Source organism: Myotis daubentonii, chromosome 2, assembly GCF_963259705.1.
Source record: "Myotis daubentonii chromosome 2, mMyoDau2.1, whole genome shotgun sequence".
NCBI lineage: Eukaryota > Metazoa > Chordata > Mammalia > Chiroptera > Vespertilionidae > Myotis > Myotis daubentonii.
This window is the reverse complement of record NC_081841.1, coordinates 85,705,523-85,733,177: the sequence shown is the minus strand read 5'-3', so window position 1 is coordinate 85,733,177 and position 27,655 is coordinate 85,705,523. Positions and strand designations below refer to the sequence as shown.

The 27,655-nt window shown below is 34.8% G+C and overlaps 1 protein-coding gene across 8 annotated transcripts in view; it reads left to right on the top strand.

The window, feature by feature from the left end:
• Positions 1–27,655, top strand: part of CEP290 (centrosomal protein 290) — a 121,235-nt gene that overhangs the window by 48,597 nt on the left and 44,983 nt on the right. For all 8 annotated transcript variants that reach the window (XM_059683739.1, XM_059683735.1, XM_059683732.1 and 5 more), the window contains 14 exons: positions 2,705–2,807; positions 3,061–3,291; positions 6,727–6,900; positions 12,514–12,625; positions 15,704–15,909; positions 16,948–17,099; positions 18,553–18,664; positions 19,336–19,791; positions 20,488–20,652; positions 22,095–22,202; positions 22,412–22,546; positions 24,041–24,307; positions 24,969–25,076; positions 25,687–25,886. In XM_059683739.1, the coding sequence (XP_059539722.1) occupies positions 2,705–2,807; positions 3,061–3,291; positions 6,727–6,900; positions 12,514–12,625; positions 15,704–15,909; positions 16,948–17,099; positions 18,553–18,664; positions 19,336–19,791; positions 20,488–20,652; positions 22,095–22,202; positions 22,412–22,546; positions 24,041–24,307; positions 24,969–25,076; positions 25,687–25,886 (2,529 nt within the window). The remainder of the gene's footprint in view (positions 1–2,704; positions 2,808–3,060; positions 3,292–6,726; positions 6,901–12,513; positions 12,626–15,703; positions 15,910–16,947; positions 17,100–18,552; positions 18,665–19,335; positions 19,792–20,487; positions 20,653–22,094; positions 22,203–22,411; positions 22,547–24,040; positions 24,308–24,968; positions 25,077–25,686; positions 25,887–27,655) is intronic.

The window sequence follows — 27,655 nt, the reverse complement described above, 5'->3', positions numbered from 1 at the left end:
CTTTGTATTTCTGTGGTGTCAGTTGTTACATCACCTCTTTCATTTCTGATTCTATTTATTTGGGTCCTCTCTCATTGTTTCTTGATGATTCTGGCTAAAGGTTCATCAATCTTGTTTATTTTTTAAAGAACCAGCTCTTGGTTTCATTGATCTTTAGTATTGTTTTTTAGTCTTTGTCATTTATTTCCCTTCTGATCTTTATTATTTTCTTCCTTCTACTTACTCTGGGCTTTTCTTGTTGTTCTTTTTCTAATTCTTTAAGTTGTGGGATTAGATTGTTTATTGGAAATTTTTCTTATTTCTTGAGATAGGCCTGTAGTGCTATGAACTTTGCTATCTGTACTGCTTTTGCTGTGGCCCATAGATTTTGGATTGTTGGGTGTTCATTTTCATTTGTTTCCAGGAAGTTTTTTATTTCTTCTTTGATCTCATTGGTAACCCATTCATTCTTTAATAACATACCATTTAACCTCCGTGTGTTTGACTTTTTTTGGATGCTTTTATTGCAGGTGATTTTTAGTGTAGGCCATTGTGATCTGAGAAGATGCTTGATATGATTCAATCTTCTTGAACTTGTAGAGACTTAGTATGGTCCTAACATGTGGTCTGTCTTTGAGAATGCCCCATGTGCACTTGAGAAGAATGTATGCTTTCTAACTTTGGGTGAAAATGTTCTGTAAATGCCAATTGAATTCATTTAATCTAGTATGTTGTTTAGGGTCACTGTTTCCTTGTTGGTTTTTTGTCTAGAAGATATATCCAATGATCTAGTGGTTTATTAAAGTCCCTTACTATAATTGTATTCTTGTCAATCTCTCACCTAAAATCCTCCAGAACTTTTTTTTATATATTTGGGTGCTCCTGTATTGGGTGCATATATGTTTATCAGGGTTATGTCATCTTTTTGGATCCATCTCTTTAGTATTATGAAGTAGCCTTCATTGTCTCTTACTATGGCATTTTTTGAAGTCTATTTTGTCAGATCTGAATATTGTTACCCCTGCTTTTTTCATTTCCATTTGCATGGACAATTTTTTTTCTATTTTTTCACTTTCATCCTGTGTGAGTCTTTTGTTCCAAAGTTGGTCTATATAGACAGCATATAAATGGGTCATGTTTTCTTATCCATTCAGCTACCCTATGTCTTTTTAAAAATAATTTTATTGATTTCAGAGAGGAAGAGAAAGGGAGAGAGAGATAGAAACATCAATGATGAGAGAGAATCATTGATCAGGTGCCTTCTGCACGCCCCCTCCTGGGATTGAGCCCACAACCTGGATATTGCCCTTAACTGTAATTGAACCAGGGCGCCTTCAATCTGCAGGCCAGCACTCTGTCCACTGAGCCAAACTGGCTAGGGCTACTCTATGTTTTTTGATTGGAGCATTTAAGTCATTTACATTTAAGGTTATTATTGATAGGTACCTATTTGTTGCCATTTTTATTCTTTATGTCTGTGACACATCTTTTTTTCTATTGTTTAACATTGTACATATGTCTCCTTTTTCCCGATTGACTCCCCAGCCACTCCCACCCCCGAGGGTAAGCCCCAACTACCCCAGTGTCTGTGTCCATTGGTTATGCAAATATGCATGCATACAAGTCCTTTGGTTGATCTCTAACCTCCCCCCCCTCCCCCCCCCCCCCCCGCCATTTGTCTCTGGCTCTATTTTTGTTCATCAGTTTATGTTGATCATTATATCCCATATATGAGTGAGATTATGTGATATTTATCTTTATCTGACTGGCTCATTTTGCTTAGCATAATGCTCTCCAATTCCATCCATGCTGTTGCAAATGGTAAAAGTTCCTTCTTTTCTATAGTGGCATACTATTCCATTGTGTAGATATACCAAAAGTTTCTTAATTTACTCATCTGCTGATGGGCACTTAGGTTGTTTCTAAATCTTAGCTATTGTAAAATGTGCTGCTATGAACATAGGAGTGCATATATTCTTTCTGATTGGTGTTTCTGGTTTCTTGGGATATAGTCCTAGATATGAGATTACTGGGTCAAATGGGAGTTTCATTTTTAATTTTTTGAGGAAACTCCATACTGTCTTCTTTTACGTCCTATGATTTCTAATTTGATTTATATTCTAAATATTTTGCAAATATTTAACACTCAAGTTTAAGAGTAGGGTCAGAATATTGAGACTTGATTTCCAGAATTAGTTTGAGGGATTGTCTATTTTCCTAATGATTTTCTATTTTTAATAAAATGTTTCTAAGATTCAGCAGCAATTGTTATATTGGTACACTTGTAGGGTGATGATTCATGGTATAATGAAAATTATTGATAAAATAATTTTTTTTACCTTTCATTTACTACATAAAAATGTCACTTTCAGGCTAAATCTTTTTTTGAAGAGAATTTTGATACTCTTATCTTATTAGGTACTGAGTAGCTACAGTGACTCTTTAAAAATACGTTTTAATTGATTTCAGAGAGAGGAAGGGAGAGAAAAATAGAAACACTAATTATGAGAGTGAATCATTGATTGGATGCCTCCTGGACGTCCCCTACTAGGGATCGAGCCTGCAACCCACGCGCGTGCCCTGATGGAATCGAACTGTGACATGGTTTATAGGCGACGCTCAACCACTGAGACTAGGGACTCTTGTTTTATGAGACATTTTTTCTTCCTGCGGTAAACATTTTATTAGGTTTAGCATATTGTCACTTTTATTTTTATTTTTTTAGTGAAAAGGAGACCTGGAAAACAGAATCTGAAACAATGAAAGAAGAAAAGAAAAAACTTGATAGTCAAATTCAACAAGATGCTATAAAAGTAAAAGAATATAATGTAAGTAAAACATTTTTGAAGTCAATGGTATGATATTGCAGCCTGGCCTGAGTTGCTCAGTGGTTGAGCGTCTACCCATGAACCCGGAGGTCACATTTCAATTCCAGGTCAGTGCACATGCGGGCTCGATCCTCTGTAGGTGGTGTCCAGAAGGCAGCAGATCAATGATTCTTTCACATGAGGAAATATATATGATAGTGTGTAAACTAAGATAGCTAAAATTAACAAGTAATGTAAACGTGTCTTTGTGCAGAACTTGCTCAGTACTCTTCAGATGGATTCAGATGAAATGAAAAGAACACTTTCCGATTATAGTAGAAAAATCACTGTCTTGCAAGTCAATGAAAAGTCACTCATAAGACAATATACTACTTTAATAGAAATGGAGCACCAACTTAGAAAAGAAAATGACAAACAGAAGAATGAATTGATATCAATGGAAGCTGAAGTTGGTGAAAAAATTGGACGTTTACAACGATTTAAGGTATATCTGAATATTTATCTTTGAAAATTTTCAAACATGAAGAAGAAAGGATAGTATAATGAACACCTAATATCTGGATTAATAGCTAACATTTATTACCACTGTGCCATAATTGCTTCTATTTTTTGTAGGAGTATTTAAATTACAGACATTGCTCTCCTAAGTATTTTAGCACGCATCTCTAAAATCAAAACTTTTTTGACATAACCACTATAACTTTATTACACCTATTAAAATTGATAAGAATTTCTTATATCATCTAATGTCCAGACAATATTTGTATTTACTTAGTTGTCCTAGGATTCAGTTAAGGACCTTGCATTTTTTTTTTAATGTTACATGTCTTTTTAATATAGAATCCCATAGTTTTTTTCTCTCTGAAAAATGTTGATGATTTATTCTATCTAATAAAGAGAGAACATGCTATTGAACCTCACACCATTGCAAAGATGGTGGCGCCCACAGCCAATAAGGAGTAAATATGCTAATTGACTGTCCCACCCTCAAAGAGGGCGGCGCCCACAGCCAATAAGGAGGGAATATGCTCATTGACTGCCATGCCCTCAAAGATGGTGGCGCCCAGTCCCCTCAGCCCTGCTGGGGTGGCAGGCGCGCACCAAGGCTAGGCCTACCCCCAGGCGGGCCTGGCTGCTCCGCTGCCTGCCTCCAAAGTCCCCCAGTCCCCTCAGCCCCCCAGCCACCCAGGGCTGGCCTGAGGCACAGGTAACCAGGGCCGGCCGAGACTTGCACTGCCGGCAGGGGCAGCAGCAGAGGTGTGATGGGGCATCACCTTCCCCTGATCCCCAGGTCTCTTCCCGCCCCTGAGGGCTCCCAGACTGTGAGAGGGGGCAGGCCGGGCTGAGGGACCTCCCCCCCCCCTTCCAGTGCATGACTTTTCATGCACCAGGCCTCTAGTATGATAATAATTATTTTCTGTTTTTGCATAATTCTACTTGTTTCTCTATCCATTGCATTTGCTAAAGTTACCCTGAAAGCCTTGGTTATATGCAGGTTAAATATTTTTGACAAAAATACTTTATAAGTAATGTTTTTTGCTTTATAAGTGACTAGAGGCCTGGTGCACAAAAATTTGAGCACCCGGGGGTGGGGGGGCGGTTCCCTCAGCCCGGCCTGTGCCCTCTCACAGTCTGGGACCCCTCGGGGGATGTCCAACTGCTGGCTTAGGCCCGCTCCCCGGGGGATCGGGCCTAAGCCGGCAGTCAGACATCCCTCTGGCAGCCTGGGAGCCCTTGGGGGATGTCCACTTGCCAGTGGGGAGCAGACCTAAGCTGGAGAGGGTACAGAATTTTGTGCATTGGGCCTCTAGTTTAATATATATTGAAGCTCATTTGTTTTTAATTTCAGGGATTGCTTTTTTCCTTTTTTTTTTAGTTGAATTTGAATATAGATGTATTTGCATATTCAAAAAAAGTCAGAGAAATCTTCTTACCCTGTACCTTTTACCCCCTATATGTAACTGATTATCCTTCTAATGTTTCAGTTTGCTAATGTTAACAAAGACACAAAATGTTACCTGCTTATATGTACTCCTCTGCACCTTGTTTTAAATCTGATCTTATTATATAGCTTCTTTAAAAAATATATTTTTATTGATTTCAGAGAGGAAGAGAAAGGGAGAGAGAGATAGAAACATCAGTGATGAGAGAGAATCATTGATCGGCTGCCTCCTGCATGTCCCCCATTGGGGATCGAGCCCACAACCTGGGTGTGTGCCCTTCACTGAAATCGAACCTGGGACCCTTCAGTCCACAGGCCGATGTTCTATCCACTGAGCCAAACCAGCTAGGGCAATATAGCTTATTTTAAGCATGTGTATGCTCAGTTGACATGTCTAAATTTACATAGCATCATATAAACAGAAGAATTCAAAGTAAAATTAAAATGAATTTGAGCCCTAACCGGTTTGGCTCAGTGGCTAGAGCGTCGGCCTGCGGACTGAAGGGTCCCAAGTTCGATTCCGGTCAAGGGCATGTACCTTGGTTGCGGGCACATCCCCAGTGGGAGGTGTGCAAGAGGCAGCTGATCGATGTTTCTCTCCCATTGGTGTTTCTAACTCTCTATCCCTCTCCCTTCCTCTCTGTAAAAAATCAATAAAATATATTTAAAATAAATAAATAAATAAAATGAATTTGAGTTCCTTATCATCCCCTTTTAAATATAGTAATGGGTGAAATTACTATGCTAAGAACCCTATTTTCAAAGTAATCTTAAAGCTGAATCATGATGCAACAAAAAACCTGTTGAAAATAAAAGCTATTTTTACTTGGGCATATTATAAGAAAATATTAGCACTTAAATATTCTTGTTTTTATTTGCGCATTAGATTTTGTAGAATATACTTTTCTTGAGGTATTACAAATACAGCTGGTGTATAAGATAGAAGGGAAAAAAGAACTAGAATTTTATTCCTCTTCAACCTGATTGTTCAACCTGGATTTTTTTTTTCAACAATTAAAAAAAACAAAATAAAACAAAACAAAAAAGGGACTTTAAAAGGGATCAGAAGCATAACTTCCCTCACCCTCCACAAAGAAAAAGTGAAAACAAATCTCAAGGGTATTGTATTATTTACATGGAAAAGAAAGGTTGTCAAAATAAGATCTGAAGCACCGTTACAAATATTTGATTTCCTTACTACTCTACTTCAGAATGAATTATAACTATAAATTCTTTATCTTTTTCACTTCATAAAATTGGTTGTTCTTTGCCCTACTTCTTTATCAACTTACTTTGAAGAAAGCTGAAAGTTTAGATATTTTTTTTTTTGGTGTTAAACTATGTATTTGAATAGTGACTTTTTTAGCTATGTAATGAGTAGAACATGAGCCAAGTAACTTAAAAATTTTAATATTATTTATTATAGATAGATATGATAAAGATAACTCTTTTCTCTTAATTAATGTTTCCTTTCTGTGAACAAAAAAATATTTTATTACAGTTAGTCTTTGTAACTATGATAACCGGAAATAGCTAAGCTGTAAAGGTTATTTGTGGCAATGCTAATTTTGCCATCCAGTTATCAAAAGAGAAGTTATTTTTTTAATTTTATGAAATTTAGAGAAGCCAGCGAAAGATAGTCTAAATTATGTATTTTCCTGCTGCTTTTATTTTGCTCAAATTAACTGAATTTTATTTTATTATGATAAGAGTTATAAAAGGATTCACTTTATTTTTATTATGATTAAAAATTCCAAATAAGATGATTTGTTATATGAAAAAAATTAATTATTATTGCAATATTTTTCTTATATGAGAAATCTATTCTTTTTCTTTTTTGAGAAATCTTATTTTTCAAATTATTCTCAAAGCCTCTTTTGTTTTTGATTGTATTATCTTATCTTTCTCAAAAGTGGCTAGTGCCTCACCAGAAGAAACAGTACAGTAATTTAACTGATTATATCCTTATTTACATAGGAAATGGCCATTTACAAGATTGCTGCTCTCCAAAAAGTTATGGATAATAGTGTTTCTCTGTCTGAACTAGAATTGGCCAATAAACAATACAATGAATTGACTGCTAAGTACAGGGACATCTTGCAAAAAGATAATGTGCTTGTTCAAAGAACAAACAACTTGGAACACCTAGAGGTAAGTTTGTGTGATCTGAGAACCCTGTGGTATCAGCCGTTTTTCTTTGGTCATATGTATCTGTAAGTGCAGAATGCCTTCTGGTCATCCAGGTCATCCTCCGTGGCCAACTTGCATGATATTGCTGAATCAAACCTCTTTCCATCAGGAAATTAAGAAAGAAATAGGAACATGGAACAGATAGAATATTATAATCAAAAGAAGAAGCAGCATTAAGTACCCATCCCTTTTTCTTACCTTTGTTCCTGGAACAAATTATTCCTCATGGCCCCTGGCTTTTCTATTCCTTGTGGTGGTTGTAACTGAGAGTGGGTGAGATATTAATGGCTCTTCCCCAGCCATGGATGAGCTTGGCAAATTCCCATTCTTTCTTATGGTAGAGATACAGAAGAGCAGGATGAAGTAGCATAAGTTTAAATCTGTTAGTGAATATGGCACAGAGCCTTTGTGTGGCCACTTAACTCTTCTAGCCACTTAACCTCTATACCGTTTATGGTAGGCAAATTAAGCTTCTGATTTGTTCATCTACCTTATCAGAAACTAGAGGCCCATTGCATGAAATTTTGTGCACTGCGGGGGAGAGGGGATTCCCTCAGCCCAGCCTGCATCCTCTCGCAGTCCAGGACCCCTTGCTCCTTACTGCCTGCCTGCAGCAGAGGCGGGAGAGGCTCCCACCACCGCCGCTGTGCTCATCAGTCATGAGCCCAGCTTTTGCCTAGACAGTGCTCCCCCTGTGGGAGTGCACTGACTACCAGGAGGCAGCTCCTACGTTGAGCCCCTGCCCCCTGGTGGTCAGTGCGTGTCATAGCGACCAGTTGTTCCACCATTCGGTCACTTTGCCTATGAGGGTTTTATTATATAGGATACGATTATATGTCTTTTGGCTTACTATTTATTCTGTTTTATGATCCTCTAATGGGGTGGAATGCCAGAGAATTCTATTGGCTCAAAAGCCTTTACTTGCTTAGGGGAACCCAGTCAATAGCTTTCAATGACTCCTACAAAATTAACATGATTTATTAATACTAACTAGAAATAATGTTAGTTTAATTTTGTTTTTTTGCCAAGGAGAGATAATTATGTTACTTTTTATGAAAATTGTGATTATTTAGATGTAAAAGTAATTCATTTATTTTTATTAACCTTCACTTGGATGTTTTTTTCATTAATTTTGAGAGAGAGAGAGAGAGAAACATTGATGTGAGAGACACATCGATTGGGTGCCTCCCACATGTGCCTACAAGGCCAGGGATCAAACCTGCAACCCAGGTATGTGCCCTTGACCAGGAATCCAACCAAGATCCCCTTGATGCATAGGCCCATACTCTAACCATTGAGCAACTGGCCACGGCTTTTTTTTTTTTTTTCATGTCCTCTGTCCTCTTTGTCATTAGAAAATTAGGTAAGCAGTCTTCTGTAGATAACATATCAATGAGAAATTTTAACTTTATTTTATCTGTTTTTTTAAAAATATATTTTCATTGATTTTAGGGAGGGAGAGAAACATTAATGATGAAATCATTGATCAGCTGCCTCCTGCATGCCCTCTATTAGGGATTGAGCCCACAACTTGGCATGTGCCCTTGACTGGAATCGAACCTGGGAACCTTCAATGTGCAAATCCACTGAACCTTTCTCAAAATTTAAAATAAAATTTTATTTGTATTATATCCCTTTCCTCATATCTCAGTTATAATTCTGAACATATATTTATCCTTATTGGTGATGTCTTTTTTTCTTTATTATCTTTATTGTGGTAGTCATTACTCATATCCCTGTCTCCAGTGTTACATCCTTCCTTCTGTCACTAGAATGATAATTCTCAACATGAATCTATGTCACTCCCTTGCTTAAAACCTTTCAAAAGCTGCCACTCACATAAAGAATAAAAGTCAACCTCCTTTTGTGATTAGCCTTCATTTAATTCTCTTCATCTCTTATAACACTCTAAGGCAGCGGTTCTCAACCTGTGGGTCGTGACCCCTTTAGCGGTTGAACGACCCTTTCACAGGGGTCGCCTAAGACCATCCTGCATATCAGATATTTACATTACGATTCATAACAGTAGCAACATTACAGTTATGAAGTAGCAACGAAAATAATTTTATGGTTGGGTCGCAACATGAATTGTATTTAAAGGGCCAGAAGGTTGAAAACCACTGCTCTAAGGAATTTCATTATGTATGCTTTAGAAACTGAACTACCAGTTTTTTGTAACACGGTGTTTTTCTTACATATATTCTTTTGTATATGCTCTTACCTTTATCTAGAAACCCCTTCCCCTCTCCCAGTTCATCTGCTCAGTGTATTTCTATTCATGTTTCAAAACTTTTTTCAGACTCCTTTTCTCTGAAGTATTCTTCATAGAACAAATTCCTTCCCCCTGTCTATATTAGTTCTATATCTTGTACCTAGTTCTGCTGTTTATCACTCATATTATATGTATTTCTATGCCTGCCTCCCTCTTGGAATAGTAGCCTCTTAATATCAGAATCTCTGCTTAATTCATGTGTGTATTTAGTATTTCGTATTTGGCACAGAGTTAGAGCTAGTAAATGTTGACCTCAGACGGTAATTAATAGTATAGAGCCATGGTGCAAAGATCATCATATATGGTGACTAGGAAATCACCTTTGCCTTTTAAGGGTAAAGATACATGAAAGTAAAGGTAATTAAAATTGAATTTCCAAATTTTAAACAAAAGGGTAGGTGATTAGAAAGTACAAAAACTGAATTACGCAATAGAAGAATTGGAAGTCTGATAATAGAAGAGAAATAAATATGTATTGAATTAGAATCAAGAGGAGGATTTGTTTTATCAATTTTTTTTTTAGTGAGACCAGTGAAGTTTGAAGGGAGAGGGAAAGAAACTTTAGAGCCAATAAGGAGAGAATGATTAATGACCAGATTAGAGATTGGAATGGTAATAAGTGAAGTTGCAATACCAGGGAGGGGTGAAAATGGGCTCTGGAGCAAGACCAGAGTTTTACTTTGAAAGAGTATGGAAATAAAAGGGTAGAATTTAGCCAAAGCCGGTTTGGCTCAGTGGATGGAGCGTTGGCCTGCGGACTGAAGGGTCCCAGGTTCGATTCCGGTCAAGGACATGTACCTTGGTTGCGGGCATATCCCCAGTGGGAGGTGTGCAGGAGGCAGCTGATCGATGTTTCTCTCTCATCGATGTTTCTGACTATCTATCTCTCTCCCTTCCTCTCTGTGGGAAGTCGATGAAATATATTTTTTTTTAAAAAAGGGTAGAATTTAAAATACCCTAAGCCCTTGTTTGTTTTTCTCCTATGTATTTACAGTATCTAGAATAGGGTTTTAATTGTGCATGTTACCCAAAGGCAAGTTTATTCTTTTATCTTGCTTTTCTTTTTATCATAACATCCCCTTTTTTAAAAAATCTCATTATTCTACTTTAATGTTCTTCATAAATCTTTTGACCTGACATCTATAATAACTAAAGTATAATATCCTAATTAGACTGGACAGGCAAATGACCTTCCAGACGTCCTTCTGGACAAAGCTGGGGCTGCGAGGGCGAGCCCCTTGCACGAATTTCGTGCATCGGGCCTCTAGTAGTGTTATATGTTAGCTTATTGTCCAACTGCTTCACTGAAATGCAAATTCTAGGATGGGATTTGTTTACCATTGATGTCTAGTGTGTAAAATACCTGGCATATAGTAGGCATTTTATCTGTTAAAAGAAAGAATAAATGAGCTTAAAATAGACTATGAGCCAACTTCTACTTTTATGTCTCCAGCCTGACTTCAAAGCTGTCTTCTACTGTGTGAAATTACCACTTTACAACTAATATTTCAAGGGGGTCTCACATTTAGTATATCCAAAATGAACTCCTGATGTCTATTTTTCTCATAGTCATTCCTGTTTCAATATGTAGATGCCATATTAGGAGCTCAGTTAGTTAAAGGCAGATACCTTACAGTTGTTCTCTAGTCACTGTTTTTGCTATCATTTTTATTTCCCAAATGTAATTAATTCATGTATGTCCTCTTTTCTCCTTTTTTACTGCTATTACCCTAGTCTAAACCAGCATCATCACTCATCTGGACTTTATAGTATCTTCCTGACTAATTTCTGATTTTTCTGTTTACCCCTTAATTCTCTACATTGCATCCGGAATTGTTTAAAACTTCCTCCTTAACATTTTAAATGATTCCCTTTTATTTATTAAGTTAAATTCCAGTTCGTCATCTTGACATATCATGTTGTTGTTCTTTTCTTTTATTTGTTTTATTTTGATTGTTTTAAAGTATATTTTTATTGATTTTAGAGAGAGAGGAAGAGAGAGGGATAGAGAGAGAGAAACTTCGATGACAGAGAAACGTAAGTCATCTGCCTCATGTGCTCCCCCTACTGGGGATTGAGACCACATGTGCCCTGACCAGGAATTAATCCAGTGACTGATTCATGGGTTGATGCTCAACCACTGAGCCACAAGGGCTGGGCTATTTATTTTTATTTTTTCTCTTTATTTTTTGTGTGTATATCCCCCTGTTATTTTTCCAACTTAATCTTATTCCACTCTTCACTCTTATTTTTTTCTCACTATGCTCAAGTCCTCTGGCACTTCAACATCTTTCTTTCCTGCTTTAGAGCACTTGGGTTCACCAGTATATCATTTCATTCTATGGCTGCTTTCTTGTCAAGACTGGCCCCTTCTCATGTCTTCGGTTTCAACTTAAAAACCACCTCTTCCGTGGTTAATACCTTCTTTATCCACTCTGTCTAGACATGCCTCCTTTTATTATTCCCTGGGTCCATACTTTGTTTCTTTCTAGATTTTGACATTTTAAATGATTTGTTGTTAGTTTGCTTACCTGTTTACTGTCTGCCATCTTACACATCCTTCCCAATTCCTGCCATACATACATATCCACAGACACCAAAGGTCAGGCCTTTGAAGGACAAAATGTTTTTTGTTTCTGTTCACCATTAACATATAGTACCTGTCACTGATAACATGCTAGGGATGTTCGGTGACTATTTGTGTGAATGAGGGAAGAAAGCTCTAGTGTGTGAAGGTTTTGAAGCTGTGAGTATTGTAGCTTAACCAAAGGTACATGGCAGCCTCTAGGGCCACATATTTGATATACAAGATTTTGATTATTTTAAAATAATGTTTTATATTATACTAGAGGCCCGGTGCACAAAATTTCATGCACTGGGGGGGTCCCTCAGCCATCCTGCACCCTCTCGCAGTTCAGGACCCCTCGCTCCTTACCGCTCCCCTGCAGCAGAATCACCACTGCTGTGCTTGCCAACTGTGAGCCCGGCTTCGAGCTGAGTGGTGCTCCCCCTGTGGGAGCGCACTGACCACCAGCGGGCAGCTCCTGCATTAAGCATCTGCCCCTGGTGGTCAGTGCACATCATAGCGACTGGTTGTTCCGCCCTTTGGTCCTTTTGCATATTAGGGTTTTATTATGTAGAATATGTATAAACCTAATGTGTGAGAACTTCTAATTTTATTAAAAAAAAAAAACTGGATTGTAAGTTTTAGGAGATATTATATAAAGTTGAGATAATGTCATTTTTGTGGTAGTAGTCTGAATTATAATGTATTTTCTCAATGATGTTTCTGTTTTATTCAGTGTGAAAATGCATCTCTAAAAGAGCAAATAGAGTCTATAAATAAAGAACTAGAGATTACTAAGGAAAAACTTCACACTATTGAACAAGCCTGGGAAAAAGAAACTAAATTAGGTAAGTGCTATGACTCTAATAATATAAAATGATTTAAGATCTAATAGAGAATATTTTGCACTTAAAGCTCTTTTTCTATACCACATGGAAAGGAAGTATTTTGATAAAAGTGAATTCTCTATGTTACAGTTTAATTTAGCAGGCAGTTGAATAATATCTTGGACTAAACTCTACCAAAGTTTGGTTTTTAGTTATAAAATTAGATTTGTTCCAAATAAAATCGTATGTTAAAAAACAGCATTTTCTGTTTTGAACCATTTAACAGTGAATACTGGTGATAATTTTGAAATACCTGTATTTTAATGAGAGTAATATGAGTTCTTTCACTATGTATAAAATTTTATTAGGAATAGATCATTTGATATTTTTAAGATAAAAGTTTACTATTTAGCATCAAAAAATTAAATTTATATTACCCATAGTTCCACTACTATATTGTAATTTTTTGTATAACCTTGTGTACACTTAAATATTGCACATTAAATTATAATTATAATAAACATACACTATATTTATTTAGTAGATGTCAAACTATTGCTATGTTTTATTCATTATACTTATAAATGTTTATGTAGTACCTTTCTGTGTTCGAGTGATTACATCACTAGCTTTTCTCATTTCTGTTATTGCTTGTAGTGCTACAGTGAACATTCATGTATATCTAGCAGATATTATTGTCTCAGAGGGTATTAAAATATTTGTTGCTCCTGCTAGGGTTTCCATATTAGTTTTCAATAGGTTATCTTAGATTATAGCATTTAAATCATTTTATCTCACTAACATTATGATTTATAATTTTCAAATAAATTTGCTGCTTTGGTTAAGGTCTTTTCATGTTTTTGTTTTCTAGACCTTAGAGCTCTAAGCTGTTCAAACTTTCTGTTACTAAATACTAGAAGAGCTGTGTTATTATATTGGTAACTGAGATATATAGTTTACAGAGACCTAACAATGGGAAGTCTAAAATAAGCTACTTTTAGAAATGTAAATTTTAGTTCATTAAGAGATTTAAAGCGAATTGATTTCCATGTAGCTTCTACATGACAGAAGATACCATTTAAGATATAAAAAGTGTATTACATAAAATATTAGTAAATTTTCTGTTTATTTTACCCTATCTCTTTTTAATAAGGTCTGAATATCTTTAGAAATTTCTTAATTTTCAAATACCTTCATCTTTCCCATACATGGCTTTATGTCATGGAAGTTTAAAAGCTTTTCTTAATTTCTGTTGTTATATCTTTGTTCAAAAGTGTCACTTTATTAGGTTTTATTATCCAGGAGTTTGTTGATGATGGGTTGTTATGGACTACCCCCTCTCTCTAAGACAACTCCAAACACAAGAATGTACACATGGCTAATCTGCTGCAGCCCCGGTGATCTGCCTCTCTTCATTAGCATAGTTTAGCACAGAAATGAATGATGAAGGGGTTTTATTTTCTTTGTATACTTATATTTAGAGCATTTTTTTCTTTCATTCATGGTGTTAAGGGTTGCCTGGACTGATTTACTAACACTTTTAGCTTCTTCAGTAACTGTTACTTTTAGTTATTTGATAACTGCGTACAGTAGCTATTCTAAATTCATTTGTTTAAAGATACATACAGAACAAAATGAAGTACTTTTTAAAAACTGAGGCAGACATCAAAACTGTTTTTTTTTTAATAATATATGTCCTGCCGAAACCGGTTTGGCTCAGTGGATAGAGCGTCGGCCTGCGGACTGAAAGGTCCCAGGTTCGATTCCGGTCAGGGGCATGTACCTGGGTTGCGGGCACATCCCCAGTGGGAGATGTGCAGGAGGCAGCTGATCGATGTTTCTCTCTCATCGATGTTTCTAACTCTCTATCTCTCTCCCTTCCTCTCTGTAAAAAATCAATAAAATATATTTTTAAAAAAAATAATATATGTCTTTGTGCAAATTCATTTCTAAAACTCAAGCTTATTATTAGTGTTATGAATTACTACTTAGTTTCTTAAAATAATTGATTTCCCTGAATATATTATTAATTGATTCTCCAAAAATATAAAACACTGTACCAAATTTGTTTTTTTTTCTCCTGGAGTATGTGGGTTATGCAAATCAAAAGTATTAGTTTTCTCCTTTTCAGAAAACAACTAAGTAACTAATGGTAATCCTGTGTGATGACTTCTCATGGTAAATTTTTTTTTATTTTGTTCTCATTTGATTTAACCACAGACTTTTATGTCCAAAGACAAGCCATATCATATATGTATTATATAATCTTAGATATACAAATATGCATATATGTATCTATAATATTGATGAGATTAATAACCAGTACAATAATTTAAAATATTTGATATTCAATGTTTACAAAGGCCAAGTAATACTCATAGTTAAAGAAGATATTTGGTGAGATCCCTAAATTATATGGCTTCATATTTTACTTTCAGTTTGACTCCATGAGACTTTAATATAAAGTCACTGCATTTATATTCACAAAATAGTGTTGTTTTATTGAGTTGCTTCTTGTACAGTTTTTCTCCTTTTAGTTACAAAATACACATATTTTCCCTTTTTTGATTCTCTGCCTGTGACACCATCTACAGTATACCTTTTACATTTCAATAATTCCATGAGGAATTTTTTCTCTTATTAATGCTCACTTGAGAATATTTTTCTATTGATTTTAGAGAGTATGAGAGAGGGAGAGAGACAGAGAAAGAAACATTGATGGCAGAGACACATCAATTGGTTGCCTCCCACAAGCACCCCAGCCAGGGCTAAGGATTGAACCTGCAACTAATGTATGTGCCCTTCTTTGGAATCTAACCTGGGACCTTTCAGTCCTTGGTTGAAACTCTATCACCTGAGCCAAACCGGTTAGGGCGAGGAATAGTTTTTGTTATCATTTGAATGATGAAGAACCTAAATTCCAGAGAGATTAAATGGGATAGGCAGCAGGTAGAGAGAAAATAATAGAGCTATGACTGGAATTTGGATCGGTCATAATTTAAAAGCCTCGTGTTATCCCTTGAACATAATGTCAAAAATATTTAGAATATAATTTTGATAAGAACAGCATAAGAGTAACTTAAATATTGTTGTATACAGGAAATGAATCTAACATGGATAAGACAAAGAAATCAATAACCAACAGTGAGATTGCTTCTATTTCAAAAAAAATCACTATGCTAGAGATGAAGGAATTAAATGAAAGGCAGCGGGCTGAACATTCTCAGAAAATGTATGAACACATAAAGACTTCATTAAAACAAATGGAAGAACGTAATTTTGAATTGGAAACCAAATTTGCTGAGGTTCGATGTTATCATTTTTATCATGTAATTGGAAAATAAGGAATTAGTCATGGTAGACATTGTATTATGTAAGAGGTTTGTTTGTATCTCTGAAGTAGCATATTCATATAGTGCTTGTGTTTTATGTAATGGATAAAAATAAAAGATGTTTTTAAATGTTTATAAAGAAAGCAAATATTTTTGTGAATGAGTTTTTATTTCTCACTAGCATTACATGATTAGATTTAATATGCAGAAAAGTTTATTTGCTTAATAATGAAATGCCTTTCCACCCATTCATTTAACAAATATTTATTGAGTGCCTATTTCATTCCAGACACTGCATAAGGAGTTATAGCAGGAAACAAAATACCGCAAACAGCAATCCATGCTCTCAGAGACTTTATATTCTAATACAAGGTTTTAGACTTTTTTGACATGTTCAGAATAATTAAAGTGGATGGCAATAAATAGAGTTTACAAAAATTCAGCAATTTATGATGAAGTAGCATTCATGGAACATTTGTTTTACCTTGAGAATTAGTATAATTTTTAAAGCATGGTGTTGTTTATTTTACTGTCACTAAATATATATTAAGACTTTAACTCATTTAGATTATTTATAGGTTATATAATTAAAGTAAAATATAATAAGTGTACTGCATTCCTAGCAAATTAAGAATATCAGAAATTCTGATATCATTGGGTTGTGAGCTGCCTAACATAAATGACTTTATGTGGGTTGGTATATAATCAGAGTTTGCATAATTTGTTTCTGACTCTTTCCCTCTTTACCCTTTTCAATCTATTCTTAATACCTCACACTCAGTTTAGTATCTGGATTAATGCAAAGCAAAGAGGACTGCAGTATGCTAAAGCTAAATTAAAAGGAAAACCTTTTTGGGGTCAGGGTGGGTGCACGATGGAGGAGGTCAATGGGGAAAAAGAGGCATCTGTAATACTTTTAACAATAAAGATAAATTTAAAAAATAACAATAAAGGGAGATCTCTTCAAAAGCTGATATATCTGAATATTTTTTTTTGTTATTTTTTTCTTAGCTTACCAAAATAAACTTGGAAGCCCAGAAGGTGGAACAGATGTTAAGAGATGAACTAGCTGGTAGTGTGAGCAAGACAGTAAGTGATGCTGATAGACAACGGATTCTAGAATTAGAGAAGAATGAAATGGAACTAAAAGTGGAAGTGTCAAAGTGAGTGCATGTAACTTTTTGTTCATTTGATTAGATGTGTCTATTCTAATTTGTCTTTAAGAAACCTAATTACAGTGATACAAGAGTAATATTCTTAGTGGCAATTAATACTGGTTTCCTTTTAAAAGAATATGGTTAAATAATATTAAGTAGTTCTTCTGCATATTAAATAATTTGGGGGGAGGACCATTAATTTATTTAAACTTAAGTTTTTTCACTTTATTAAGGAAGAAATAATATGTCTTTTATCTGTATAGAAGGTTACTGTGGAAATATAATAAAACATTTCAGATTTTGGTTCCATTTTGGGTATCTACTATATATACTGTGCTAGGTATTGAACAGATGTTAACTCATACAATTACACTTACTAACCCTGAAGTAACATTGTTATTTTCATTTTACGTGTGGAAACAGTTTATTTGCTTAGAACACAAAATATATGTAAGGTGTAAATACTATGTGCCAGTAAATACTATGTAATCACTCTCCTTTATAATCATGCGTTACTTCAGTGGAAAAGTGTGAGGATCCCAGTTGGGGTGGTGAACACACAATACAACATACAGATGATGTCTTGCATAATTGTGCACCTGAAACCTATATAATCTTGTTAACCAGTGTCATCCCAACAAATTAAATTAATAAGTAAGTAAATAAATAAATAAATAAATAAATAAATAAATAAATAGAAAAGTGTAAGGATCTCTGAGTTGATCTGTCAAGTACAAATAATTAGTGAAAAAGGTTTTATGGCCTTTTGTAGTTATAGCCATTTTTTGGAGCTTTGATATCCTTTTGGGAATATCAGTCATTTCTAACCATTTTCACTGTGAAGAATACTTCTTTTTAATTCTTCCTTTCATCTCATGCACCTTACCTTTTGAAATAAACTTATATTATTCATTTTAATTAATTATATTGTAATTCATTATTATATTTTAATTAATCAAAACTTATAGAATTGTTATTGAGAACTTCTAATCAATATGAGGAAACCTAAGTTATCTGTCACACGGAACTAAATTATTTCAGCCTACATTAAAATGTATTTTACTTTATCTATGTAGTCTTCTCATAGTAGTCATAGGAAATCTAATAAATTACCATAAAGCCCCCCCTTTTATTGGCCACATACATTTGGAAAATGCTATATATGTGTAGTTTCAGGTAATTTTCACTTTAAAACTTCTCAGAATATTTAATACGATACTGTGTATTATGAATTTTCAAGGGAGGACGGGTGTTGAAAATGGAGTTTTTCCATGAAACATATGTTAACCTCTCAGGGCATTATGTTTCATGAAACAACTTAGGAAACTTTGCTTTAGCATTTCATATGAAGAAGAGATGATGGAATCTAATGGCTTTTCCAAGGCTCTAAAAATTTGAAATCCTGGTATTTATTTCCTTAAAAAATGTACCTAATTGTTTCTGAAATATTACTTCCTAGACTGAGAGAGATTTCTGACATTGCCAAAAGGCAAGTTGAAATTTTGAATGTACAACAACAGTCCAGGGAAAAGGAAGTAGAGTCCATCAGAATGCAACTGTTAGACTATCAGGTATGCACAGCGTTGGCTCTTCTATATAGATTTTTTCTTTTTTCTAAATTCACATTAGATATTGGGATGATTTTATAGTTTTAACTAAAGAATATATCAAGGAGGCTCATATTCTTGTTAATTATAGTCTGATTAGGTTACAACTTAATGTGAAAAACCATAATACAGAAAAGCATTTAAATGCCTATAAATGCATTGTGCTGACTGCTGATCAGAGTTAAGACAGTGAAGAGAAATAGTAAGCCTTTCATAACAATATTTTCTCTTATAGCTTTTCACATATTCTCACATTATTTTTTTAAGAATTAATAAAAAAGAAAAAGAAATGTGTGAGGATCCCTGAGTTGATCTGTCAAGTACTAATAATTAGTGAAAAACACTGTACACATCAGTATTATAGTTTACATATGGAAGTTTAAAAAAAGCCACCGTAATATCCCAACTGTTACTTAGCCAGTTGACAGATTTGGATTTTACACATATTTGATTCTGTTTTTCTGCTGTTTTTGCTTTTTAATTTTTTGGTAATTTGTATTAAAGCAAGGTTAGATTTTTATAGGATCTCATGTAGCACACTTTTAAATGTTTAGTAAATTTTGATATTAAATTCATGATAAATTTCACAGGAAAAACTTGAAACTTGGAACAAATATATGCATTTTTTATATTAGGCACAGTCGGACGAAAAGGCACTAATTGCCAAGTTGCACCAACACCTTGTCTCTCTTCAAATTAGTGAGGTTACTGCTCTTGGTAAGTTGGAGTCAGTCACATCAAAACTGCAGAAGATGGAGGCCTATAATTTGCGTTTAGAACAAAAACTGGATGAAAAAGAACAGGCTCTCTATTATGCCCGTTTGGAGGGTAGAAACAGAGCAAAACATCTGCGCCAAACAATTCAGTCCCTGCGACGCCAGTTCAGCGGAGCTTTGCCCTTGGCACAGCAGGAGAAGTTCTCTAAGACAATGATTCAGTTACAAAATGACAAACTGAAGATAATGCAAGAAATGAAAAATTCTCTACAAGAACATAGAAATATGGAGAACAAAACAATGGAGATGGAATTAAAGTTAAAGGGGTTAGAAGAGTTAGTAAGCACTTTAAAGGATGCCCGGGGAGCCCAAAAGGTAAAACAGTGATTTTTAACTTAAGTATTTCCAGAAGAGTTACATAATTTTAAGTTCTTAATATGTACCTATATGAGAAACATTTAACGTATATTTTAATTTATTTAGAATTTATAAATTAGGGTTTTGCCTATTTGAATGTCTGTTTGTGAAAATTAAATGAGATTCATCTAAGCAATGGTTTTAGTAGAAGTACTTAGGTTTTAAAATAACAGAATTTTAAATACTCTTAAGAAGTTTATATATTAATAAAATACTAATTATAATTTTAAACATTATAGTGCTTATCAATTCAATTCTACTCTTTGTAATCATTATTTGTTTAAAATTTACAAGTAGTAGGCCTGCATGTATTTTTAATATAATTTTGTTTTAACCTTTTTTTGAAGCAATTAAGTGAAAAATAATTATCTTGCAACTAAACTTTATTCTCTAGGCTAGAAATATAGGGTGCCCCAAAAAATGTATACACAATCTTTGAATCATTATAAAGACATTGTTTATTAAAATACATTTCATTTTCAAAATTGAGCTATCAGCTGTTAAAGTGTATATACATTTGTTGGGGGACACCAAAATAATTTTATATTTTATTTTATTATAGTGTCTATTAATTTGAATTAAAATCATTAGGATATGGAGAAATATTTATTTATATAGCATTGACATTTGTATGTATAATTTATAAATCTTTAGGTAATCAGTTGGCATATGAAAATAGAAGAACTCCGTCTTCAAGAGCTTAAATTAAATCGAGAATTAGTCAAGGATAAAGAAGAAATAAAATATTTGAATAATATAATTTCTGAATATGAGCATACAATCAGCAGTCTAGAGGAAGAAATTGTACAGCAGAACAAGGTTTCATTTTATATTTATTTTGATGTTTTGCTGCTAAGATTTTCTTTTTAAAAAATTTTTTTATTGATTTCAGAGAGGGAGGGAGAGATAGAAACATCAATGATGAGCGAGAATTGGCTGCCTCCAACAACCCTGGGCGTGTGCTCTGACTGGGAATCAAACCATGGCCTGCTAATTCATAGGTCAGCAGGAGGCAGCTGATCGATGTTTCTCTCTCATCGATGTTTCTTAACTCTCTATCCCTCTCCCTTCCTCTCTGTAAAGAAATCAATAATATATATATGTATATAAAAAAAAAAGAACATTGTATAAGTGACTACATCATTCTCTTACTTGAATTTAGCTTCCATTATTATGGTATAAAATATTCCAATTTCTGTTTTCTAAACCATTATACAAATGAATATTTATTTATGTTGAAACTATGAAACTAGAAGCCTAGTACATTAATTCATGCATGGGCGGGGGGAGGGGGGGTGGGGGGTTGGTTTCAGCTGGCCTGGTCCCAGTTGGGGTTGATCAGGGCCAGGCCTGCTGGGGGGAGGGGCTGTGGATGGTTGGCTGGTGGGCCCCACCCCAATTGGGGTGGGGGGCCAATCAAAGGTCAGCGGCCAGGGTAGGGGCCATGGAAGGTTGGCCAACTAGCCCTACCCTTGATAGGTGTGGGGGGGCTGGTTGGGGGTGGAGCTGGCTGGAGGGAGGGGCTGTGGGCCAATTGGGGTGTTGGGGGCTGATGGGGGCTGGGGGAGGCCATGGGGAGGGACAGTGGGCCGGCCAACCCTGCCCTTCAATGGGTGTGGGGGGCCGATTGGGGGCCAGTGGCCTGGGGGAGGGGCCATGGGTGGTTGGCCAGCCGGCCCTGACCCTGATCAGAGTCAGGGGCCAATCTGGGGTGTGACCGGGTGGGGGAGAGGGGCTGCAGGAAGTTGGCAGGCCAGCCCCGCCCACCCCATTGTGGGGTGGGCGGGGCTGGCCAGGGGAAGGGGCTGCAGGCTGATCGGAAGTGGGGCTGGTTGGGGGGAGGGGCCATGGGGGGTTGGCCAGCGCCCCGCCCTCCATGGGGGTGGGAGAGGCCGATCAGGGGCGGGGCCAGCTGGGGTGAGGGGCTGCGGGACTTGGCTTTGTTTACTGTTATGCTTGCATCGCCTAGAATAGTGAATGTCATATAGTACATGCCATTAAATATATTTTGGATAGATAGGTGGATAGATGGATGAATAGATGAATGCATGGATGGATTAAAATCCTTACTCCATATCTGCCTATCTCTTTGATGGAAAGATACTTTACCTCTCTTGAGTTTACTTCCTTTCCCCATAAAATAATAGTAGTGACCTCAAAGGGTTGTTGTGAGAATTAAATAAGAAAATGTATGTAAAAATTTCTGTTGTTTGCTTGGTGAGTGTTTCTATGTATGTCTGATGCAAAATATCTTTTTTCAGTTTCATGAAGAAAGGGAAATGGCCTGGGATCAAAGAGAAGTTGAGCTGGAACGTCAACTAGACATTTTTGACCGTCAGCAAAATGAAATACTAAATGCAGCACAAAAGGTCTGAGTGATTAATTCTATTTGATGCTCTGTAGCATGGCCTATAATGTTAGCCATAGTAATGTTTTCTAATGTCAGAGATGGAATTTTAACTTTCTTTTTATATTTCAAATATAAGTGGGCTTTAACCATGTCTTGTCATATAGTTGTAAAATTTAATGTTCTTTCCTTCAATGCTACAACTGTTTTTTTTAATGCTATTTTTAATAGTTTGAAGATGTTATAGGATCAATGCCAGACCCGAGCTTGCCCCTTCCAAATCAACTTGAGATTGCTCTAAGAAAAATTAAGGAGAATGTTCGAATAATTCTAGAAACACGGGCAACTTGTAAATCACTAGAGGAGGTAATTAGAAAAATTTGCATTTTGATTAGTATATTATTGGGTATGTAGAATTTTTTAAATGCGTAATATATTTTAATGAGGACGATGTATAGAATGATGAATCTGTTGCTAGTTTTACCCTCCTTTTCTACTCTTCCCATAATGCTTGTAATAGGCAATAAAGAAAAAGAGATATGGCTAATTAGAATTAATTATTCATTTAATTACTACTTGTTACTTTGGGGCACTAATAGTTGTATTGAAACAAAAAGAACATTTGATTGTAGTTTTATGAGCAATATATTACCTTCTTTTGTATGATCAAGAATTGTTTTCAGCCTTGTTTATTTGAAGTGTATGTTGTATACTCTGAATCAGCTTCAGTTAATTCCTTTTGTGGGTGGTTAAAGGGTTTGAAGGAGAGCTAGAAATTAGTACTTGTTTCTTTAATCTAGGCCAGTGGCTCTCAACCTGTGGGCCACGACCCCTTTGGGAGTCGAACGAACCTTTCACAGGGGTCGCCTAAGACCATTGGAAAACACGTATATAATTACATATTGTTTTTGTGATTAATCACTATGCTTTAATTATGTTCAATTTGTAACAATGAAAATACATCCTGCATATCAGATATTTACATTACAATTCATAATAGTAGCAAAATTACAGTTATGAAGTAGAAACGAAAATAATTTTATGGTTGGGAGTCAACACAGCATGAGGAACTGTATTAAAGGGTCGTGGCATTAGGAAGGTTGAGAACCACTCATCTAGGCCTACAACTTGATTAAGAAGATCAAATATCGCCTTTATTTAATTATATGGAAAGTAATTTAAACTGAATATGATTTTCATCTTAGTTTACATCTAAATCTATTGTAAATACATTTAAAAATAATTTTGCTAGTAAAATTGTATATTTTTAGTCGATTGAGGACACTTAGATTTTCTTCAGTAATTGTAAGATTTATCATTTATGTGAATTTTCATTGAGTTACTGCATTTAAAATATCTGCCTTAATCCTATTGAATAGGCAACAATTTTTTTTCTATTTTGTTTTCATAATCCACAGATTTTATAATAGTGATTTATTGACTTGAGCCAGTAAAGTTCCAATTTTTATACCCAGCTGATTTATGAATTACTCTTCTAGTGCTTTGATAGTCAATGGGCTGAAGTAAGAGGAACAATTTATTACAGTTTTTTTCCAAATTTAGCACCACCTCACATTTCTAGTTCTAAAACTATAACATCTAAATAAAGTACCTTAAATTTCATTTTCATAATAATTGTTTCTTAACACATGCAATAGTCTTACAAATAAAATATGCATCCAGATAACTTAGCTGTCACATAAAAATATCAGTTTAACTTTATTAATATCTTTTGGCTATTTTAAGTATGTTGTGAAAAATAAAGGGAAACTCCTCTCTAAACTTGTAACTAATTTAAAATTCAGATGAAACATTTTAAAAGAAAAAATATACTTTAATAATATGATTTGATCATTGCAGAAGCTAAAAGAAAAAGAATCTGCTTTACGGTTAGCAGAGCAAAATATTTTGTCAAGAGACAAAGTAATCAATGAACTCAGGCTTCGTTTACCTGCCACCGCAGAACGAGAAAAGCTTATAGCTGAACTAGGCAGAAAGGAGGTAGAACCACAGTTCTATCACACATTGAAAATTGCTCAGCAGACTATTGCAAACATGCAAGCAAGGCTGAATCAGAAGGAAGACATGTTAAAGAAGTATCAGCGTCTTCTGGAAAAAGCCAGAGAGGTAATTTATTTGTTTGTTTGTTTGTTTAATCTATCTATCTATCTACCTACCTACCTACCTATTTAATGCAAATATTATTCTGCCCTGAAGTGGTAGTGCATTTCTTGCCTTTCAAATGATTCTGTTTAGGAATTATCACTTTCATGTGATTAGATTACAGATCTGTCAGAAAAGCTGGCAGTGTATATATGTGAATCTTTCCCGTATGGATTGACTAAATCAGGAATAGCTGTCACAGAGAAACCATGATAATGAAAAATACCAGCTGAGTTTATGATATTGAAAAATACCAGTTGAGTTTATAGCTCAGAAAGTTAGAAATCTGTCTCACTAGTAGTAGTAAGTGAAATCAGATTTGCTAGAACTTTGGTGGTGGTGGACAGGGGAAATCTGCATTTAAAATTTTTTTTTAGAAACAAGTTAAAAGATGATAGGTACATATTATTCTAATATTAAGATTAAATTATGGTCTAAGGCTGGACTTGTCAACTTGAAGTGTGTACTAGTGAAAATGCATACTGGTGTAAATATATGCATGCAGATATTGTTCTTTCCCTGTCTCAGGGATTTTGGAAGATTAAAGATAACAGATATTTAAGATTCTAATGTGAATTTATTTAAATCACTATTTAAGATATAGTTTTGATTTTCTATAAAACAGGAGCAAAGAGAAATTGTTAAGAAACATGAAGAAGATCTTCATATTCTTCATCATAAATTAGAACTACAAGCTGATAGTTCACTCAATAAATTCAAACAAACAGCTTGGGTAAGAGTCTAAGAACTTTGTTCTATTCTTTACAGATTTTTGAGATCGTATACTTGAAAATTTAGCTCTCTTTTTTTGGGGGGTGAGGGAATAGAAGCCACCCTATTTTTTATTTTTTGCCAGAATAATCTTATGAAAACACAACTCTGATCATTCTTCTCCCTAGACTGATGCTTATAAAATCTTGTTTATCTGTAGCCATGTACTAAAAGCCTTCCATGATCTGACCTCAGTTTTTGTTTTTGTTTTCAAATTTTGCTCATTATAACTGATTTTCATGTTCTGAATTCAGCTTATACTTGGTGCTGATCTTGTCTTCTGTATGTGTGAAATGACCTTTCATCTCCTAATATGCAAACCTTATCATCCTTGAGCCTTAACTCATTAATTCAAAACACATTTCTTGATACATCACTACATGTAGGGACTTCGCTAGATACTGAGAATACAAAGAACCCGATCTCTATTAACTGTTTTCTTTAAGCTTTCATTGCTTATTAAATTTTAGATTAGATATTATTTTTGATTATTTGAGTAATGCATTAAAATTATGGAATAAGCATTGCATTGAATTATACATGTTTATAGCTAATTTATTCATATTTCATAGGATTTACTAAAACAGTCTCCTACTCCAGTTCCTACCAACAAGCATTTTATTCGTTTGGCTGAGATGGAACAGACAGTAGCAGAACAAGATGACTCTCTTGCTTCACTTTTGATAAAACTAAAAAAAGTGTCTCAAGAATTGGAGAGACAAAAAGAAATCACTGAGTTAAAAATCAAAGATTTTGAAAATACCAAATTACGGTAAGCCTTAGAAATGTATTATAACAATAGGCAAATAGTAATAATGATATAATGAGGATAAACCTGTTTTCTATGTGCACTGTTCTGAAAACTTTATGTATATTATCTTGTTTTATCCTCAGGACACTTATGACATAGATCATATTCTCCCCATTCTTCACATAGGAAACTAGGCTACAGGGAGGCTCAGTTACAGGCCTGGGAGCAGGTGAAAAAGTCAAAATTTGAAACTAGTCAGTCTAGTTTCAAGCACCAACCCAGAATCTTGTCCAGAATCTTGTTTTTAACCTCTATGCTTCTGTTTCATCATCTGTAATATGGAAATGACAATATTTAACCTGGCTCCTTCAGGATGATTATTTGAAGGCCAGATGCTCTTGTATAAGAAAGTAACTTCAAAATTGTAAATTAACAAATAAATATAAAATTTTTGTTATGTGTCTATAACAGTTCCTGGCACACAGTAGAGGTTCAGTAAATATTTGTTGTATGAAAAATTAACTATTTTTTTTATTATAGTGACAGTAGAGGGTTCACGGCATTCATTCTCTGCATTAGAGATTTTAAACATTGCTCAATTAATTTATCAGAATATAGATTTTTAAACCTAAAATAGATTTATAGTTATGTATTTTATAATCATTGTAGAACTAACTCTCTGCACCTTGATTTCTTATCTGAATAAATGAGAGAGCTGAACAACTTATAGTTGCATTCCAGCTCTGAAACTCTTACTAGAACCTTTTTGACTCACTTATCCAAGATGCGTCTAACAAAATAAACATTATTTTTGCTTTAGTAAGAAGCTACCACTTTAAAGAGATTATTCTCTAAAAGAGAATTAGCAATAGCATATGGTGTCCTTTAAATCAAATTTTCCCCATTCTATTAAATTTTATAACTGAGATGTTATTTTGATAAAGTAAGTCTCTGTCATGTTTTAGAGTATAAAGTTGCTTCTGCTTTTCAACCCAATCCCTGGGTACAGAAAATAATGATCTTTTGAAATTACCTTGTATATATAATTTCTTTTGCCAGTTGAAATACTTGAGTTAGTTTTTTTAGTCATGTCATTTTAGTGTAAAATTATACTTTTATCCTCTGTGTGCAAATTGGTATTATTGACAGAGAACATTAAATCTGTAGAAAAATTTTATAAGAGTTGATTAGAGTTTAATTTGAACCGAACATATGCCTGGAAGCAAGATCTCTATAGACAGAACAATGCTTCCCAGGACAGTTTGCGGTTTCTTTTTTGCATTTGGAATGAAGGAAAGAACGGCAAGGAAGATTACATGAAGGTGGGAGAAAGCAAGGCAGGGATTACGGAATAATAACAAGATTGTGTGCTCTCTTCCAGGGGTCTAAAAAATAGGCATTTCAAAGGTGCCTGAACTTAGATGTACAAAAACAATGGGCAGAGCTCGCTTGGAGCAAAGATAAACCTTTTACTAAAGAAGTTAAAGTCTCTGGAGCATGGCTACCTACCATGACCTGCTCAGTTAAGAATTTATAATCAGAGCATCCTGAGGTTATTTTCCATTAGATTTATTACAGTATCCCTTTTTTATCCACAGTATGCATATTTTAATGTCTTAGAAGTGTATAGAAAATTATAGATTCTTGTGTTTTCTTATGTAAAATCTTATAGTTTCACAATTTGATGATTAAAGTGACAAGTTTTTCTGCTGAAAACAACAAGCCTCAGAGTGTTTAACACTTGTTCATAATTTAATACAATCTTCTCTTTGGTCAAAGTTTAATTTATT